We start from the raw sequence: 20,896 nt of genomic DNA, 5'->3' as shown, positions 1-20,896 counted from the left end.
TCTAGATTTGATCTGGTTTATTCATCTATTTAGAGCAATGTTGATTTGAATAACCGCCGTTATTAAAAGAAAACAGAAAAATACAGCTTACACATACATTTTAACAATATTTCAGTGCTTTTCTAAATAAAAATGGTCCGTTTTGTGATGCTTCTTTCAACTTAAAGGTTGTGGTGTGTGACTTATCGCGAGAGCGCACTTCCACTCAAAGGAACACGAAGATATCACGAGATCTACAATGTCTCCGCTCTACTGGCATTCACGTAGATTTACGTCAGTTTTTCCATCGTAGCTGCCTTGAGTTTGAAGGCTCTTACGTGACTCACTGTGCGTAGCTCAAGCAAAAGTAGCGAGAAGGGGGAATGTCGGCTTGTGAATGATCGGTGTTTGAGGCGGCAGGGACCGTTAACGTTATGGGTGAGATTACCACTGTCAGCTGCGGTTACAGTTTAGCAAAAAGCCCAATTCTAAACTGTTGTGTTTGTTGTTTTACTTAGAATCGACTGCACTATTTGAAGCATTTGCTGCCGTTTAGCTCCGGCAGTTGTTGGAGCAACCAACGCCCAGTCCGCCTCCACTTGGATGGGTTGCTATGCTAGCAGGCTAACCTTTAGCTTATGTTCGCTGTGTAACCTAACGGGAGTGTCATTTCCTGTCGTTAGCTTTGTAGCGAAGTATTTTAGCAAGCGCTACTCCTCTGTTCTATATGAGCTCTTTGATTAAGAAACCAAAATGTACATTTTATAGTTACACATATCTGCTTTTGGAAGCTCACCATAAAAAAGCAGCATTTTGATAACTGGCTTCCTTCAGTGTCACATTTTGGGTTAAACTGCTCGATGCGATGCTAAGTTTTGTGCCCTGAAGTTACGGGTAAATGACAGGAAACATTTGCGAGCTGCTGTGAGTTCCTGCAAGATTAAATCCTCCCACTTTAGGTGCCCGGAGCCGCATTTTGTACTGAAATTAATTTTCAGGACCTGTGCGACCTTTGCTTTGATTAAGCCGACATGACTGGAGCATTTGCGTTTGGCAGGCAGAGTCAGACCTGATGTCAGGTTAGACATAAGGAGGTTAGGGCTGCCATCTAATCTGGATTACAGTGGATCTAACACCTCAGAGTTCATGTTTTGACTTTACAGTTGGTCGCCTTTGCGTTGCAAGTCTGTAAATAAGAGCCTTGCATCTGCTTTACTCGTTTATTCTCAAATTGAAACCTAATATTTATTGTTCAGTAAAGACGAGGCCTCCTACATTTGCATGAAGATACTAGCAAAACTGATTCCTCCACCTGCCTCCACTTCCTCTAGTAGACCTCTGTGATTATACCGGAAAGGAAACACGGTTGTGATTTGAAATTGCTGTTCACATTTAGGTTAATCATGAGCATATTGACTATAGGTTACCTGCTTTGGGAGCCCTTTTATTATCTCTCCCTCCTCCCACCCCTCACAAACAGGAACAGTGTGATACTACTAAGGCTGAGCTGCACATCCTGTAGACAAATCAGCATTATCACGTCCCAGAATCGCACTGGAGACGAGTGGGTTGGTGTTGGCAGGCAGAAGATGCTCTGGCATAAGAAGCAAAAATCCTCTCCTAGCCACAGGCTTGAAGAAAAGGCTGTAACAGGGCACAGCCTTTGCTTTATGGTGCTGCTGACATTAAAGGAGCAAGTGGAGTGGAACGTATACAACTCTGGTCCAAATATCTGTGCCGCTACAGTTGCTTGGATCATGAATACCTTTGCCCCAGGCTCCCGGAGTTAGAAAACAGAACCGGAATCATTTGTTTGTCAGATGATCTGATATTGATTTCTTTCTTTTCTCTTTTCTTGTGACCTGGGGGGAAACTGGATCGTTCAACATTTCACTGATCGGCACAATGCAGCTGTAAGTATAGAAATCATGCTTTTTGCTTGACCTAACTGCTTTTAAGAGATAAATATCTCAAAATGAATAGATAACGGTTGTTAAAATGTAAGGTATGATACTCATGTGTTTTTGTTAAATATTATTTTTGGTAACTTAGATTTCGCGTAGAGGGATACTGTCACAATAAGCAATAAATCACAAAATCAACATGTGTCAAACTCAAGGCCTGCGGGCCAAATCCAGCCCACCATAACCATTTCTGAGGCCCTTTAGACTAAAGAGACTTCAAGATAACAGTTTTGTGCTAATATATCATTTTATTAGTTAAATCAAATACACTTTTATGTGTATAAATATTATTTAATTTTAAGAAGTACTCATTGAGTGCAGATAAAGTTATAATATTTTAATTATTAGTTATTTTTATTAATACATTCTCCCTCAACCAGTCCCTAAAGGACATTTAGCCCACAATGGAAATTAGTTTGACACTCCTGAATTAATCGTGTTATAGATTAAAATGAGCTTTATCATTTTTTATTTTCGTTATTTATCTTTTTTTTTTTTTGTCTCTGTTTCTACCAAAAACTGAATTATAAAAATCTTCTGTCAGATGGCTAGCTTTGGTCTCAACTAACCATTTTTGTTTATAGAGACTTTATAATTTGTTTATTTGTTGTTTGTTTTATTTACTTTGGATATTTAAAATGTCTTCCAGTTACAGTGTGAAATGCTCATTCGAATTTAAAGGTCATGGATCTTTCAGAATGCATTATTATGCCAATATTGCCATTATATTACTTAAAAATGGGCTCAAAACAACAATATTATAATTTATCGCAATAACTTCTGGGACTATTTTTTGTTCAGCAAAAATTGGTTATTGTTGCAGGCCTAACAATCTGCCTGTAACCTATTAGGAGGAGCAAATCACATTAGGAATATTGATCCCCAGTCATCCAGGACTAATAATAATCCTGTTTTACAGCAACAAAAGAACCTGGATGGATACGTTGGCTTTGCAAGCCTCCCCAATCAAGTGTACAGGAAGTCTGTGAAGAGGGGCTTTGAGTTCACCCTGATGGTTGTGGGTAAGAACACTCTCCTCGGTCTGCTCCTGTTTTTCATTGAATCATCTCATTGTGTTCCTCATGGAAGGCATTTAAAGTCCTTCAATGTGGTTTGTCTTTCAGAGAACGATATAGCTGTGCATGTTTGTGAAGCCATATTTATGTGCAGAGAACATAAATAGTTTTAAATGCTGACTCAGACGTTTTTGGAGATTGGATTTCTGCCCCTTTTCATCTGTGTCAGGTTCCTTTAAGACCATCTTGCAAAAGCAAAACATTTGGTTTGGGTTTATCCATTTCTGCAAGTCAGAAACGGACACTTCTTTTCCTTTTTTTTTTCTTTCAATTCCTGGATGTGGCTGTTGACTCTGGGCCAAGATGTTCCTCAGCCGTATTTGGAGGGAAAACGTGTCCTAGGGTCACAACCATTTCCTGTGGTGGGACCAACATAGTTTGTGCTCAACAGGCCACTGAAGAACGCTGCATTTTGTTCACAGCAGTTTGAGTCTTATTTCCACAGTACCATAGACTGTCTTTTAGCAGTTTGCTTGTATTTTGCTTTCTTTTGGAGATGGTTTAATCAATATGGTTAGTTAGATGGTGGAATTGGCCAAATTACCATTGATTGGTGCTGATTGCAGATCAGGAGGTCCTATACTGAATTTAATTAATCAAAATAAAGAACTGCCACCATTTTTAACATTTACATTAATGCATTTTAACAAATTAACTAATGATTAGTACTGGATTATTCTATCAATTATTCTGATGATTAAACAAATTGCCACATTCTGCAGATTTATTTATGTAGCCAATTAAGTTTTTTATAAAGTATTTAAAATACGTAAAAATATACAAATCCATTCCTTTTTAAAGAAGAAAATAAACATTTTATTGCCTAAAATGCAACAACATAGCATTCCTTTAGTAAACGCTTGATCATTTGTACCAAAGGATGCATCTTCAGCTAACTTCAACACGTGAAAAGCTCAGCGCTTTCTACTTTGACGTAACATCAATACAGCGTAGCGCTGACCTGTAGATTATTTTGGGATTAACCCATTAATAATCGGATGTAAAAGGTTCTCAAAAGCATATTTGTTTAAAAGAAAAATTTGACCGGGTGATTTACGGACAAAGGGTTTTTTTGGGGGGGGTGAGGGGAGGGGTTGTCTTAATTTTTTTTTTTGTCTTAATCTATCTTTTGTATAGATTGTTTTTGCAGAGTTTTGGCTTAATTACCCTACTTAGCGATTAATTGATAGCTAAACTAGTTGATGGTTATTTCAGTTTCATTACAATTAATCCGATTAATCGTTTCAACCTTACATTTTAAATCTAATACAAATAAAACAAAGCCTTGATTTGTTTACTTTCTAATTCAAAACTACTACCTCTATCAAACAACCTGCTCTACATTTTTCTCCTTCGATGTAAAATCTTCAGAATAAAATTAAAAAATCTGAATTGATGCGTCAGACTTCAAAGAAAACAAGAAATTGGTGTCGGCCTGGAAAAGCCAGATTGGTGCTTGTCTACCTGTTCTCTGTTTTTGACTAAATCTTTGTTTTGAGAATAATCCCTGAGATTATAAATGTCATGGCAACAAGGACAGTAGAGGGGGGTCCTCTGGACTTTCTGATACTTAAATGCATGCCATTTGTTTTCACACACACACAAAAAGATGCACACGCATGCAATATTCTGCTGTTCCTGGCTCTGATTTGCTGCAGGCCCACATGTCCCTGCAGTTCCCACATGCAATGTGTCACTTGTGTGGTGCGAAAGAAGAAGAGAGATTGGTGCTGCATCGCCATCAGTGACTGGCACATCTATGCATAGCTCATAAAACACGTGACCAGCAACCTGTTCATACATTACCAAGCTGCTCTTTTCAGAGATCTATCGCCACTTCCTAATGCATTTACCAGGCTGATGTACCCAATCCACACAGTCGGAGGCCTGGACCATCGCTACAGATGAAGGGAGCACGTTACCCATTAACTGTAGCTGTGGGTGTAAATACTGCATGGTTAAATATTGACTTCTGGCCATCAGCCACACTAGGCTGCGCCAGTGCTCATTTCCACTAATGATCCTTTTCACCGGGAGCTTGGGAACGAGGCACATAATGGTCAGCCGAGTTGAGAAAACACCGGGACCACACAGCCAGTCGGTGACGCATAACAAGAGCCATTGTCTGCGTTGTTTATCTTGCCCTTTAACTGTTTAACCCAAATAGATTGAGATATCTGGCTAAAGTCACTCCTAGAAAACCACATGGCCGTGATTGTTTGAGGAAAGACAGCAGTGAAGTTCAAATAACATTTTAGGGTAAAACTTTACTTGAAGGGGTGTGCATAAGACACAGCACCTGACATAAACATGAAGGAGTCTTCATGAATGTTTGACTGTTGTTATGAAGTGCCATTTGGTAAATAATGCCATTTTTAATGCAGGTTGAATGTGAGTTTTAATGCAACATTGTTTTAAAAGTGTAATTCTTTACCAAATAATAAGAAAAGTTGACACTTTTAGTGGACTTTTAATGTTAGCTTTCATGCAACGTTGTTTTGAAAGCTTTATTATTTACTGAATTATGCAAAGTTGTCACTTTTAATGCAAGTTTTAATGAAAGTTTGCTTTAAAAGTGTCTCTACTTACCAAAAAAATCCAAGTTAACACTTTTATTGCAAGATTTAATCCAACTTTGCTTTAGAAGGGTCGTTATTTAGCGAATTATGCAAAGTTGACACATTTTATACAAGTGTTAATGCACCTTGGCCTTAAAAGCACCTTTACTTACTGAATAATGCAAAGTTGACACTTAATTCAAGCTTAAATCAACTTTGCTTTGAAAGTTGTATTATTTAACAAGCAACACAAAGGTGACACTTTTAATCCAAGTTTTAATGCAACTTTACCTTAAAAATGTCATTATTTACCGAATGACATTTCATGACAACAGCCATAAACATTTATGAAGACTCCTTCATGTTTGTGACTGTTATGTCAGTGTTACCCATTTCAGCTTAGCGTTTCTGTTGGCATCTTCTGATAGTAGTTTTGTGTTTTTGTTTCCAGGCGAATCTGGCCTGGGGAAGTCGACTCTGATTAACTCGCTGTTCCTAACAGACCTGTATTCAACAGAGTATCCTGGACCTTCACACAGAATCAAAAAGACTGTACAGGTATTTTTCTCTCTGTGTTTAAAATGAGTTAAACCTGCCTGCTTCTGCTACTTTCTAACCCATAATATTGAGTACATTGGCACCATGTAACTGGTCAGATATCAGAATCAGCACATTTTCCCTTTATTGGCTTTGATTTGTGATTGAAAGGTCAAATACTTAATAAATTATTTTTTTCTACTCATAATATGCAGAAAAATATTGATTTATTAATAATGATGCTCTCATGGAACAAACGGTGGAGAAAATGGTAAAAATAATATTTCCAATCTTATTGTCAGATTTTTTTAATTTACCATCAGTAACTGAAATGTATAGTCACAACAATAAATCAAATTCTTATTATGCAAAGAAACTTTTCTCAATATTTGATCAATGACACGATTAATACCCTCCCCTAAATATAAATGTTTTTAACCAAACTGGCTTTTGGGTCAGTAATGGCAGCTTTATGTCTCCCTATGTGTTGTATATTTTGTCATATATAGCATTTATTGATTATCTTTTGCAACCAATAGTGGAAGAGTAGTTTTATTTTTCTAATGGTAACAAAAACAAAACCATAACATAATTTCTCATCCATAATTCCCAAACATGCAGCAGACAAAGAAAATTACGAGTCAGCTTACAGGCAGAACAAGAAAAATTGGGACATTTGTCAGTGTCTGGGGAAGATTTATTGCTTCCCTTATTTTAATAATTTGTCTCTCAGGAACAAAAACAGTGTAACATCCTGGTTAGAAATCACTTCTGTGCTCTCAGTTAATTTCTTCTTCTTCTGTTGAGTCAAAAAGAGCGTTGCCGTCTCCCCTGAGACAGAAATAAAACATCTGTATCTCTGAGCGAAGCGCTCCGGTTCTGGTAAACCAAACATTGTGTGAATTTGGGTTGAATATTTTCAACTGTGGAATTTCTAAAAGATAAACATAATGAAAGTTGTTATAAAGTAGACAAGTTTTACTGTTTTTTATCACCTCGAATTTTCAGACTCGGCTCTTTTCTGTTTTGCACTTTAAACTGTTTTTAAAACAGAAATGTGATCATAGTGAGAGTTGCAGTTCAAACCCATCGTAATTATAAATATTCTGAGATGAAGAGCCATTAGATAACTGGTCTGTCATATTCAGCTCTACAGTGTATAAACGCATTGTTTTATGTAGACCTGTTGCAAAAGCAATACATCCATTAATCTCATGATAAATTAGAGTAGACTTAATCATTTCATTTGCATTTAACAGATATTTACTGAGTGTTTTTTGAAAAGCTTCCTGTTAGGATTCCCTGTTCAAAGGGATGGAATTAGACTCCACAGATCCTGCAGTGAGTGTTTTTGAGGCCGTTTGTTAAATGCGGTCTTGGATTTTTGAGGCCTGCCGCCTGTGGCGCTCCCTCTGTCTGACTCATATCTGAAACTATTGCTCTCTCCGGCTGCCTGTGTGCTTTGCTGGTTCCTCTAGGCAGTTAAGTAATGGAACTAAATGAGAAGGCAGGTTGCTGCATGCTGCTTGCTACTAAATATTTTCTACTTGGTGTAATATTCAGTCTGTAATGATTCTGATTGTGCAGTTCGGTTGTTTTGGAGAGATAATCTGGTGTAATGTCTCACCTTCAGCAGAGAACCTATTTAACAAGCTGATTTTGGTGAAACAGATTAGTTTTACTGCTAATGTAGGGATTCAATACGTTGGATTTGAAGGTAGTTTACAAGCAATTTTACCAATAATAAAAACAGAACAGCTGTATACTATGATTGAATTGCATATGTATAATAATGATACATATTAATCTGGAAGAGGTAGCTAAGTGTAGCCTGTTTCTGCAGTTAGCATCGCTGATTAGTGGTTTTCTTATGGCTGCAGCAGTTCAGACCCAATTCATTGAGTTTCCTGCTGTTGTTTTTCACTACATTACTCAAACATGATTGTTCCCCACGATCCTTCCAGATTTTAATAATGCTTCGGACAGTTTTCAACCCAATTTCCTGTAATCTGAAACAATCAATCAAACTGGTAATATCAGATCCTGATTGATTGAAGATTTGCTGTCATTAAAACAACTTTTCCTAGTAATTTTACGACTTTCTTTTGATATTTTTGTCTTTATTCTGCTAATATTATGACTAAAGCAAAAAAAAATCTTATGGATTACTTCCACATCACAGTTAGCTGGAACTTTGCGTTCATCTATCATAGAAGCAGAAGCCAGTTTCACATCAGAATCTGTTGTTTTCCTGCGGCAGGTGGAGCAATCTAAAGTCTTAATAAAGGAAGGAGGCGTCCAGCTGCTGCTCACAATAGTTGACACCCCAGGGTTCGGAGATGCCGTTGACAACAGCAACTGGTGAGGATCGCCTTGTCTGCCTCTTCTGCTCACACATTATTTAAACGTTTATCACACTTCAGCAACGTGACGCACAACTTCTCATCTTCAGCTGGCAGCCAATCATCGACCACATAGACAGCAAGTTTGAAGACTACCTGAACTCAGAATCACGGGTGAACAGACGACAGATGCCTGACAGCCGGATCCACTGCTGCCTTTATTTCATCGCTCCCTCCGGACACGGGTGAGTTTAGAGGAGGATTTCAGAAGACTTGTTATTCATGAGAATTTTACCACAAAATCATTTAGTGGGACCTCTTTTGCAAATTTCACACTTTACATGTTTTTGCACTTCCATTTGGGTCTGAGGAGTTTTTTTGGCATTTTTTTGGTGTTTGTAAAATGAGTCGTTGCGTAAACCTCCCGTTAATGTTTAGGCACATTCAACAAGCCCAGCAGTGCCAAGTTGGGCTCCATGACTTCTGGTTTTATGTATGTGCTATACAATGGCTACAGGAAAGGGCAAGTGTCTTGTTGTTAACTTACCATCCAGAAACCACTTGTTGCTTTCCTGTTGGTTGTACAGGAGGACCCACTCATGCTTTTCAAAGATGTAAGGTTATATAATTGTGCATCTGTTTGCAGCCATTTTTCTCTTGTGAGTGAAAATTCACATTTTGCACGCTTTTGTTCTTCCACTTGGGTCTCAACTGCTTCTCCACACACTTGAAAAAACATCCAGCCGTTTTTGGCAATAAATTAGTTTTGCGGTATGTGGAAAATGAGGCTTTACCTAGCAACCCCAGCTAAGCCCAGCCCGTTACTTAGCAAGGGTTAGGGTTAGGGTCAGCCAGGCATTTTCCCCATGTTATAAGTTAATTTATCTGCCATTAGAACAAGCAAAAATACCTGGTAAGATTTTGTGTTTTTGCAGTGTGGCACCAGTAGGTCAGGAAGAGAGTGAGAACTGCATAGAAAATGAGTAAAGAAATGGAGCAATGAAAGTTGGTCAGTTGTTTCCCAAAACTCATAAAATCAAGTTTGTGTTTGTTTGGCTAACAGAGTGCTAGCTACTTCACCACTTTAACTTTTAATATTTTCAGCAAAAAACTATATTGTTAGTGTACCAACTCCTCCTGGACTGAACAGTAGTTACATTGTCAGGTTCTCGGTCTGTCTTGTTAAACAGAGGTGAAAAACTGAGATGTTGTAGAAAGGTAAAGGGAGTTGGAAGGTTTGGTTGTGCTGCTAAAACGCCAAACAGATGATGCAGATCGCCTTGATAAAGAAACAACAGGAATTTTAATTATGATGCTTCACAAGCTACTAGAGTGTCTTTATCTTAATTTAATTTATTCTAATTGTCAAATAAGTGCTTACTTCCTTCCCCTAATAAAATGTCAGTGTATAATAACCGCTTTTTAAAAATACTGTTTACTGAGATTTCATGTATAAAATCTGCTGCGTTCTCACGCTGTTTGTTTGACGACTGTGTCTTTTTTTACTGACGAGTGAAAAGACGCTGCTCTGTTTCTGTCCTTGTCGTCTCGGTCCTCTCAGTCTGTCTCTCCTCTCGGGGACATTTTGTTTGTACAAGGCTGCGCTCTGTACCCACACAAGCATTACTTTATTACTGGAGGATGGGCACCGTATGCTGTCAGGGAGCGTCCCCTCCTCGCAGCAGCTGGCGGTTCTCACAGCAACACACTGACCGACCCGCTGCAAAACAACGCCTGTTGCCTTTAAATAAGATAATAAACATTTTAGTGCCTAAAATGCAACAACACAGCATTGCTTTAGTGAACACCTGATCATTTTTAGCAGCTAAAAGTAAATACTTCTAAAGATACTGCTGAACTTCAAGTCTGATCTGTTGATTAGTTTTTGGATTAACTGATTAATGTGTATTTTATACATAAGCAATAAATGAGTTAATCGCATTATAAATTAAAACAAACTCAATGTTTTCCATTTGCTTGGCTTGTTTTTTTCTTTCTACTAAAAACTGGATAACAAAAGTTTTCAGTTTGGTGTTTTAGTTTCAATTAGCCCTTTTTATGAGGATAATTTTGCTTTCATAGACTTAATAATTCATTTCATTTGTTTCTGTTGTTTTATGTATTTAGTTTGGGTATTTAAAATGTCTTCCAGTTCCAGTGTTAAACATTGACCAGAATTTAAAGTTTATTTATCTCAACCGTCATATTACTTGAGAATGGTCAAAGCAACAATTTTATTGATTACCGCAATAACTTCTTGGATAATTTATCGTCCAGCAAAATCTATTATTGTGAGAAGTCTACCGTGTGAAGCTAAAACTGGGCATTTTATTTTAATGCAAAATATTTATAGTTTTTATTTAATTACTGCTCTGACTGTGTTGTACTTTCAGCAAATGGCCTGTTTTAGAGTTTGTGTACTCCAGTTAACGATTAATCGGTTACTAAGTTAGTTGATGATTATTTCGAAATTCAGTTAAATTAGTCATTTAATTATTATTAGTCAATTATTAGTCAATTATCAAAATGATACATTTTTCATCCAATTTTAGTTTGATTGTTTTGATTTTGGAACAGGAAGAAGTTTTATTTATAGAGCACTTTATCAGCAACAAGGCAGCTCAAAGTGCTTTACATGAATAAAAAGAGACAAAAAAAATCTTATATAGTGGATTTACTTAAATCTTCATAAAGTGTTCAAAACATCTTATGTAATGGAAAATTGCAACAAGGCAGTGACGATGTAGATGAGCTAGCTGTGACCATTTTCATTTTCAGTGCATTATAGCATTTAGTAAATTCATTGAGATGAGATACTAAGTATTTGTTTTGTTGCTGCTACAAGAAGTTTTTTGACAATAAATCTGTTTTATCCAGATTTATAGTTGAATGCTGGACATTTCACCATCAACCTCTTGAAACTTTGACTCCAGCTGTTGGTTAGATTTTAACTCTGAGACATTTCTACTGCAGCCGCACGCAGATTAAAAGAAAATCACATTTTAGAAATAAGTAAGAGAAATTCAAAGCTGTAACTCAATAATACGGCCTTGTCAAATGTTATTTTTCCAGCTGAGAACAGCAGTTCTTTCTCATGACTTTAAGGTCGTTTCATAGACATAGCAAACATCAGACAGACTTCTTTATTCTTTATTTGGTTTAAGTCGTTTTATCTTTGTTCCAAGTGTTTCCAAGAAACTGTCTTCTTTCATAAACCCAAAGCCGTCCTTCAATGAGACAAGAGAAGATTGATTTTGTTTTAAGATCTACACTGCAAAAACACAAAATATTACCAAGTATTTTTGGTTTGTTCTAGTGCAAATACCTTGGCACACTTGAAATAAGACAAAAATAACTTATAAGTAATTTCAGCAAAATATAGGATCTTGTTTTGAGTCCTAAATATTGATGAAAAAGTACTTGTTCAATTGGTAGATTACTTCACTTATAGGTTGAGGAAAATGTCTTGTTATAAGTGAATTTATCTGCCAATAAAATTGGTAGTTTTTCATGAATATTAAATAATTATTGACTTAAAACAAGATCCTATATATTGCTGAAAAGTTATTTAAACTGACACTAAGTTAGTTAAGTATTATTTAAAGTGCACTAATATATTTGCACTAGAAGCTAGACCAAAATTACTTGGTAACATTTTGTGTTTTTGCAGTGTAGGCTGCACAAAGCTGATGATTCGGCACAGTTGATCAGATAAAATGGTTGCAACTTCATGTTTCTGCAGACTGAAGCCCTTGGACATCGAGTTCATGAAACGGTTGCATGAAAAAGTCAATGTCATCCCGCTGATCGCCAAAGCAGACACTCTCACCCCAGAGGAATGCCAACAGTTCAAGAAGCAGGTCAGTGGTTTCCACAGCTGCAGGCAGAGAAAAAACCCCCCTCTAAATAACGCTCTTTGGTACGGACCCAATGTTTTTCATCACAAAGCGACATCAGTTTAGTGTAGCAGCTGTTTATCTTTACATTGATATCTGGTGGTTTTCCTTTCTGTGACTTATTGTAAAGAAACTTGTTAAGTTTGGGTTCAGATTGCAGTGGAACTTAAATACAAACTCATCTAAACAGGTTTTCTCCAAATAAAAATGCTGCATGACTGTAAGACGCGAGTTATCGATTAATGAATTCAACTAAAGTTGATTCATCTTATCACTCGACTAAACAATTAACTGAAAGGTGGCCAGACTACAACACTAAAAGAAGGTTTAATCTGTTGGGAACTAAATTTGATTTAATAACTTTTTAATTATTTGCATCATTAATCCAAATTTATAAATATAAATTTTTATATTTATAAAAATTTTATAATATTATTTACTCTACAGCGACTTTCAAGACAAACTCTACCTGTTGGAGCAAATTTACTTCCACTGTTGTTAAATTGTTATTATAGTTGACAGCAATGCTTTGAAAATATAAATACATTCAATTAATTTTATTTAATTAATTTTCTTTCTTTTTTTTTTTTACATTTCTGAGCTTTTTTCAAAGAGTTAACATATGGCTGCCAGTTTTCAAAGCTTCTTTCCCCATTTTATTGTTTCATAAAAGAAGTTTTTCCAAGTTTGTGGAAAAAGACATCCAAAAAGGAACTTGGATGTATGTGAATAAAACCTATACATACATAACAGTAGATACATAAACAAATACAGTAAAACATTGCAATGTGACAGACTTGCTTAACTTCCTCAAACTTGAGAAAATGTGTCAAAAAAAATCTATGAAAGTATAAGTACCGCCTCAGAGGTGTCTGCCTTTAACGTGGTCCATTTTACATCTAGATCATGAGAGAAATCCAAGAGCACAAAATCAAGATTTACGAGTTTCCTGAGACGGACGACGAAGAGGAGAACAGGCTGGTGAAGAAAATTAAAGTACGTTCTCTGCAAAATCCTCATGCCTGTGTATCAGAGTGTAGCAGTGATGCAAACTCGCATTTCTGTGCTTCTAACAGCTTGTTTTGACTAATCGTTTTCTTCATCCAGGACAAGCTGCCACTGGCTGTGGTGGGAAGCAACACCATCATCGAGGTGAACGGCAAGAGGGTGAGGGGAAGACAATACCCCTGGGGAGTTGCAGAAGGTGAGACTGTTTAGTTAAACATTAAAAATGTGATCAAAACTAACTTTTATCATATTCTAACAAGATATTTGGTATCTAAAGTTGTTTGGGCTTTTTTTTTTAACCCTGATAGTTTAATGACAAATGTTTTATTGTTTCCTGTTAGTTGAAAACAGCGACCATTGTGACTTCACCATCCTCAGGGACATGCTCATCAGGTACTGAAGCTACAGGAAGACCGTTTTGTTAAGGTTATTTAGGTTGTTCAAGGTGTCAAAGAGATGTTTGTTTGTATACATATTGAGGGGAATTTTATGTAGAAATTTTATGATGAAGAAATTATTCACTAGTACTACTAATGCTTGAATTTCAGTTAGGTGTTTTCAAGGTATGGAGAGTCCTTGATTTCTGTATGAAGTCCTTGAAAGTGCTTGAAATTCAAACTGCATAATAAAGTGCAGTCTAATGTTGAAAATATGGAAAACGTTACTTATAGTTAAAACCATAATTTTAAAAATCTAATTGTGTAGATTTAATAAGACATAAAATTTTTCTTACTGTCTGAAGTTAAATCAGACCAAACTTTCCTTGTTTTAGGTCAGTAAGAATTACCAAAATTATTTATATTTGCTAAATGCCAGAAAACTTTGCAATTTTTTAGGAATTTTTTGTAACTTGTAAAATATAAGACCTTTGTCTTTTACAGGGTAGTTATTGAAGCTGCAGATTTTTTAAAAATTATTATTTTGTTAAATTAGTGTTTTGTTTTCAGACCTGATATATAGGTTTTAAAACATACATTTTTTATTATATTTTAGTTTACCTTGTCCCTGCTGTAGACTGTAAAATACTACCAAAACATATTAGTAACAGTAACAAATTACATCATTTAATAGTGAACTGAAACTGTCTTTTTTCAGTTCATTTGTATTGTTTTTATCTCTAAAGTGTGGTAATGAAATAGTTTGAAAACTCTCTGATAATGCTTGAATTTTATTGTCGGAAAATCTTGGAAAAGATTTGACCAATATGGGCTAAAAAATCAAGTTTGAGTGTAAAATATGGGAAAAGAAACCCTGAATGTTGCTTTTTTTCTTGTGTTATTTCAAATAATGACCTCCAAATATATTAACATTACTGTATTTTCCGCACTGGATTATAAAACGCACTTTCAATTATTGGTCTAGTTTTGATCCTTTTTCACATATAAAGTGCACCAGACTATAAGGCGCCTTAAGCAAAACAAAACAGTCAGATAAGTCAGTCAGTCAAAACACAGTATGTTTTACTCCGCTGACTATAGTAGTCGTAATGTAACTAAAACATTTTGACAGAGCGCCATGTACCACACAAAGTCGCTTAGAGGTCAGTAAGTCAGAATTAATCCATATTAATTCACTAGAGGGCGCTGTTTTACTCCAGAACAATATATAAGGGGCACTGTCATTTTTTTGGTAAAATTAAAGGTTTTTAAGTGCGCCTTATAGTCCAGAAAATACGGTAAATTGTATTGACATTCTGTTGCCAGGACTCACATGCAGGACCTGAAGGACGTGACCAACAACGTCCACTATGAAAACTACCGCAGCAGGAAGCTGGCCGCTGTCACCTACAACGGAGTGGACAACAACAAAGCAAAAGGACAGCTGTCCACCAAGTAAGTCCCAGTTTCACCGCACTACCCAGCTGGTTTTACCTAAATCAGAAGCTTATAGTCATGTTCTGGACCTGAGCAAGTTTCCAGGTGAAACGTGGAGCGGATATTTGAGGTTTGAGACGGTTTTTGTTGCTGCTAACTCATGCTTTTTGCATATAATAAGTTTTGCTATAGTGAAAAACACAATCAAACAGCCAACCGTTTAAGCTAACTGACTCTAGGTAACACACTTCTGATTCTAACACACAGCTAAATATGTGAGCACTGCTGTTAACTTTTTCTGTCTTCCATTTGCAGTAAGAAATTAGCTCCATGTCACACATTGCATTTAATAACTTACTGTTTTTGTTTCAAGCGCATGACCTCATCATTGCATGCTGTGTGTGTGTTTGTGTGTGTGTGTTTTTTTTTTTAGTATGGACACAGTTGACGGAATGTAAGTGAACATCTTATTCACCTCATTTGTTTGAGCTGTCGCCACCCTTCCTCTCTGCTCCTTCAGAGGTTTTCTCCTCTTCACTCGTTTCTGTCAGATGTTTTACTTTCATGTTTTGTGGGAAGAAAACTGGTTTGTTTTGTTTCCTAAAAATTCGTGTTCGCCACACAGGGTTGGGGTGCTTTAATTAGTTTTTCTAAGGCACAAACTCTTTCCATTTGCAATGCAGACTCTGCTGACTGAGCTCTGTTTGTCGGCAATCGAGGTCGACCCATGAAATGTCTGGAGTGGTTGCCTCTCTAAATGAGACGAAAAACAACTCAAAAAACCTGAAAACTACTTTAAAAGATTACAAAACTGTGAAGTTGTTCAGCAAGGGTTCTCATAGTAACTTTACAGTCTACTTTTATTTACTGTAAAGTTTTTAACTCCTTTTCCAGGCAACCGCTCCTCATATTTCACAGCATTTCTTTGAATGTCTAAACAGCAATTCACCCAATTTTGGGTTGGCTTCTACCTGGGCTGGGCGATGAATCAATTTTATCAATTAGATCAAATTTTTGGTTTTATAAGATTTAATTTTTGGAAAATATTTGGTTTCCGTTGTTCATAGTAGGGCTGGACAATAAATCAATAGCAAAATATATATCGCGATATACGCATAATTAATATCAATATATAAAATATTCACTGAACTCTGATCCAGAACCGCACAGCATTCTGGGAGTTATAGGCAGATTTAGCTGCTCAGCCTCTCACGGCAAGCTGAGAAAAATTTGTAGAGTCAACTCTCTCATTCTTTGGTTACCTAGCAACGACTTGCTGGGTAAGATGAAGCAGTTTCAAGTTCCCCCCTAACGTTGGTTACCTAGCAACAACCTGCTGAGTAACTGGCAGTAGCAGTTTAAAGTTTCGCCATCGGGCCTCATAACTGCTTAAAATTAAAAAAACAACGGAGTGAAGTGAAAACTGTGAGTAAAAAAGGAGGTCATGGCACAAGTTTGGTAGTATTTGAAATATTTAAAACAAAAGACTGATCAATAACTATTTATCCACTAATATGAAACGCTTAGACCATGAGAAGGTTTTTTTTATTAAAGTCCTACACAAAAAATTATTGAGCATCTTGTGAAGCTATACTTTGGTGTAAGGAAATACTTGATCTTTAAACACACCAGCATTAAATTATTATTAACCACAGAACTCTGAAACAAGTATTTTTTGGGGGAAAAACTAACTGTAGTGTTTACGTCAGATTTTTATAAGTCTCTTAATTTTAAGGCGTTCTGGTAAAATTCTGCTAATATTATCCTACTAATATTATGGCTATATTCTCGTAGTTGAACACAAATTCTCAGTAGTACAACTGAAAGAATGGATGATTTTTTTAAAATATATTTCTTGACATTTGTAATTTTCTCTTTTTAGAAAAGAAACTGAGAATAAAAAAATCAAATTTAAATCAGATCTGATATTTAAAAAAAATCAAAAGATTTTATTTTTTACCCATATCGTCCAGCCCTAGCTCTTACTAACGTTTAATAATAAACTACTGCTACTAACACTGGTGTTAACTTTGGCCCACTGTTTTCCTCCAATATGCCTCGTGGTACTTTTCCAGTTCCTGTCTTGTTGGATTCAATCTGAAGCTTTTCCTGTAGCTTCCTCCTCTTCCTGTTGGGTGTCTGTGGAGAAGCAAGATAATGTTTTTCAAAAGGCTGAATTTTAGGTTTCTGTACTTTATCAAAATGTGGTGTCGATTTGGATGCTGTAACTTTTATTAAACAAGTTCCATGACATTTTAGCATCCATGTTGAAGATTGACACAATAAGACAAACAGAACCTTAAACCTAGCTCCACAATTTATGCAGATGTTGAGTAATATGTTAATTTAATAGTCGATTACACTTATAACATGGCAAAAATGTCTTGTTATAAATAAAATAATCTGCCAGTGGAACTAGAACTTTTTCATCAATATTAATGAAATTGTTGACTTAAAACAAGCTTCTATAAATTGCTGAAAAATTACTTGTAAGCCAGTTTTCTTTTATTTCAAGTGTGGTATGGATATTTAAATTAAAAACTAGGCCAAAAATACTTGGTAAGATTTTGTTTTTGCAGTGAAATTGATCAATCCTATAATGAACACCAAAAGCTATTTTTTAATTTAGAATTAGCCAAAATATTGATAATTATAAAATTTGACAAAAAATTGCAGCAGGAAATCCCTGGGATTTCTCTAAAACCCGACAGGAAGTCTTTGTTAGTCCATGACTTTACTGGTTGGTAGATATTAGTTGTTCTTGCTGATTTGAATGTCTGAGCTGCTTGTCTGACGTTTTGTGTGCGGCCGCTCCGCAGGAGTCCCCTGGCCCAGATGGAGGAGGAGAGGCGAGAGCATGTGGCCAAGATGAAGAAGATGGAGATGGAGATGGAGCAGGTGTTCGAGATGAAAGTCAAGGAGAAGGTGCAGAAGCTCAAAGACTCTGAGGCAGAGGTAACACACACACACACACACACACACACACACACTGCTTGGATTTCAGTTAGGTGTTTCCAAGGTTTGGAAAGTGCTTGAGTTCCCTATTGAAATTCAAACTGCACAGTTTTGTGGTAAAGTTCAATCTAACACTTGACTACAAACCTGAATTTGGAAAGCATCACCTACAGTTGGAGCCATATACAAGTGCAACATCTCTGGTTAAAGTCACGCAAACTAAAAAAGTTTTTCTTGCTTGTAGAAGGACCTTTACCAGCTGAAACTTTATTTGATCAACCTTCTTAGGAGGAAAGTTAAGTGTGTTTTCATCTGTTACCGTTGCAGCTTCAGCGGCGTCACGAGCAGATGAAGAAGAACCTGGAGGCTCAACATAAGGAGCTGGAGGAGAAGAGGCGCGTCTTCGAGGATGAGAGGTCAAACTGGGAGCTCCAACAGCGGCTGGAGCAGCAGAAGATGGAGGCCTCCAGGTACAGATACCTACTACACTACAGTCTGGGGTTTGAGTTCATGACTGGTTTTCTCACAACTGTGGGAAAATTAAGAATGAAAATTTTTTTTGACTTTATATCTTGTTTTAGTATCTAAATTAGAATAGAATATACTTTATTGATCACCAAGAGGAAATTTCTTATTAGTCGACAACTCCATCCAAGATGTTAAATATTAATAATACGAATATCTTCGTAACTAGAACGCCAACACAAAAAATAACCAAAAATTAAACAGGAATGTTGAGCATCTTGTAATGTTACAAATGTTATCTGTAACATTCATGGTATCAATGTTACAGATAAGAAAATACTTCTTTTATCACATGAAATCATTATCAGCTCCAGGACTTTGGAACGACTCTTCAAACAACTGAGTCCATTTCGAAAAAAGATCTACACAAACTAAGCTGGTCATGTCAGAAACTTTTGTTCTGATTAAAATTACTTTTTTCTCTTAATTTCAAGATGTTGTTCTGGTAAAATTGTTTCTTTTTTTGCTAATATTATGACTAATCAGCAAATTTCCAAACAACTGTAGACATTTTTTGTTTTTGAGGAGCCACAATTTGTTATGGCCTTCAAACAAAACAAAAATTCTTGTGGCCTAGCCCTGATAGTCTGTTTCTAATTTTGTTTTTAGAAAACAAAGCAAGAAAAATAATCTCCACTTGAGGAGTTTTGGGTTGAACATATTTAGAGACAAAGAATGTTTTTTTTAAATTATTATTTTAAATGCAAAATGTATTGTTTCTTTTGTACACTTTTGGCTTATTTTTTCATCTAAGAATGTTGTTCTTTGAGTCGGTACACACCAGTTAAAGATTAGTCGATTACTAAATGAGTTGACGATTATTTGAACAGCTGATTAATCCTGATTAATCTGATCGTTTTGTTTTTGTGTTGCAGGACTCTGGAGAAAAACAAAAAGAAAGGAAAGATCTTCTAAAGACAGTCGGCGGGACGGGACCAGCCCAGTTCCAGTTATTTTTGATTTGCCAACGTTGCCGGTCAGAACACCTGAATGTGGCGCTCTGACTCCACCCATTACTCCCACCTTCATCTCTTCTCCTCTTTCCTGTTTTCTCTCTCCTGTGCTCTTCCTGCTCCCAGCCAATAGAGGTCACACTCGGGCCAGTTTTTTTTCTTTCTTTTTAATTTTTTTATTTTATTTTTTTTATTCAAGCCAGAGGTCAGAGTGCGGTTTGCGTGTACAGCCAGAACTCCTTCTCACTGCCCAGGACTCATCATCATTAAGGAATGTGTTTACCTTAACAACAGGAAAAAACTCCCCTTCAGTAAGGCCAAACCCACATTATTATTTTTAATTATTATTATTATTATTGATGTTATTATTATTGTTGTTGTTATAACTCAACTACTGTCTCCACCCTTGGCTACTGCTCTTTATTTTTGTTTCCATCCCCAAGGTGGCTTTAAATGACCATTGTGTACAGATTTATGGAGAGCAAAGACGAAAACAAATTCTCGTGAGTTATGTTTGACAGTTGAACAATCAAGTTTTTCTTTAATTTCATGTTTACAAGAAAGAAACAGTGTTTGGAAAATTAATCAGATCTCACACAATAAAAGAAGTTGTTGGGGTTTTTTTTTTATTGAAATCTGCAAACAAACGTCTCTTGAATAACAACACCAATAAAAAAAAAATAAATCTGAGATCAAGAGAAAACATAGCATGCACCTTGGGCCTTTTTATAGACTTTTAAGAAATGGCTAAAATTCATTTTATTCTGAAGTGTAACAAGTTCTTTTTCCTCCATGTTTAGCTGTTTCTTCTAGCCTTGGACCACCATTTATAATAAGTGTTATATTTCACTTTAGTTTATTTTTATATATATACCGAGCCAGCCAGCTGAAGTAATAACTTTTGTATGTTTAGCAAATTCTCACAGACTGACAACAGAGTTCTCTGTTGAAGTTGTGTAAAAGTCCCATGAGGGCTTTGAAAAGATAAATTGGCGTCACTGTGGAAACGGATCAGTGGGAAATGAAGAGTCAACACCACATTTGCTTTGGCTATGTACTCATCTGTATTTTTAATTTTATTTTTCATTTGTAATGTACAATGTCACTTAATAAACATGTGATGGTATTTACAAGTGTGATGGTTTTGTTACGGATATATTATGAACTCGTTTTGACCGGTTGTGACGCTTTAGCGGTGTGTTTTCATGACTCACCGCTAGATGTCGTCATTGTACCTGTGTTGTTCAAAGGGGACTTGGCGTGCAGAATAAACATTTTTGAACGTTTTT

The 20,896-nt window shown here is 36.2% G+C and overlaps 1 protein-coding gene across 1 annotated transcript; it reads left to right on the top strand.

The window, feature by feature from the left end:
* Positions 1 to 260: 260 nt before the first annotated feature.
* Positions 261 to 20,894, top strand: septin7b (septin 7b). Its single transcript, XM_028012044.1, has 15 exons — positions 261 to 417; positions 1,891 to 1,892; positions 2,863 to 2,965; positions 6,029 to 6,135; positions 8,375 to 8,475; positions 8,567 to 8,701; positions 12,199 to 12,316; positions 13,256 to 13,348; positions 13,460 to 13,556; positions 13,702 to 13,753; positions 15,064 to 15,192; positions 15,608 to 15,628; positions 17,994 to 18,129; positions 18,457 to 18,599; positions 19,530 to 20,894. Exons 1-15 carry the CDS (start codon positions 414 to 416, stop codon positions 19,567 to 19,569), a joined length of 1,281 nt encoding a protein of 426 aa, XP_027867845.1. The 5' UTR covers positions 261 to 413; the 3' UTR covers positions 19,570 to 20,894.
* Positions 20,895 to 20,896: the final 2 nt, after the last annotated feature.

This window comes from Xiphophorus couchianus, chromosome 3 (genome assembly GCF_001444195.1).
Source record: "Xiphophorus couchianus chromosome 3, X_couchianus-1.0, whole genome shotgun sequence".
In the NCBI taxonomy this organism is placed as follows: domain Eukaryota; kingdom Metazoa; phylum Chordata; class Actinopteri; order Cyprinodontiformes; family Poeciliidae; genus Xiphophorus; species Xiphophorus couchianus.
This window is presented reverse-complemented; position numbering and strand designations above follow the sequence as displayed.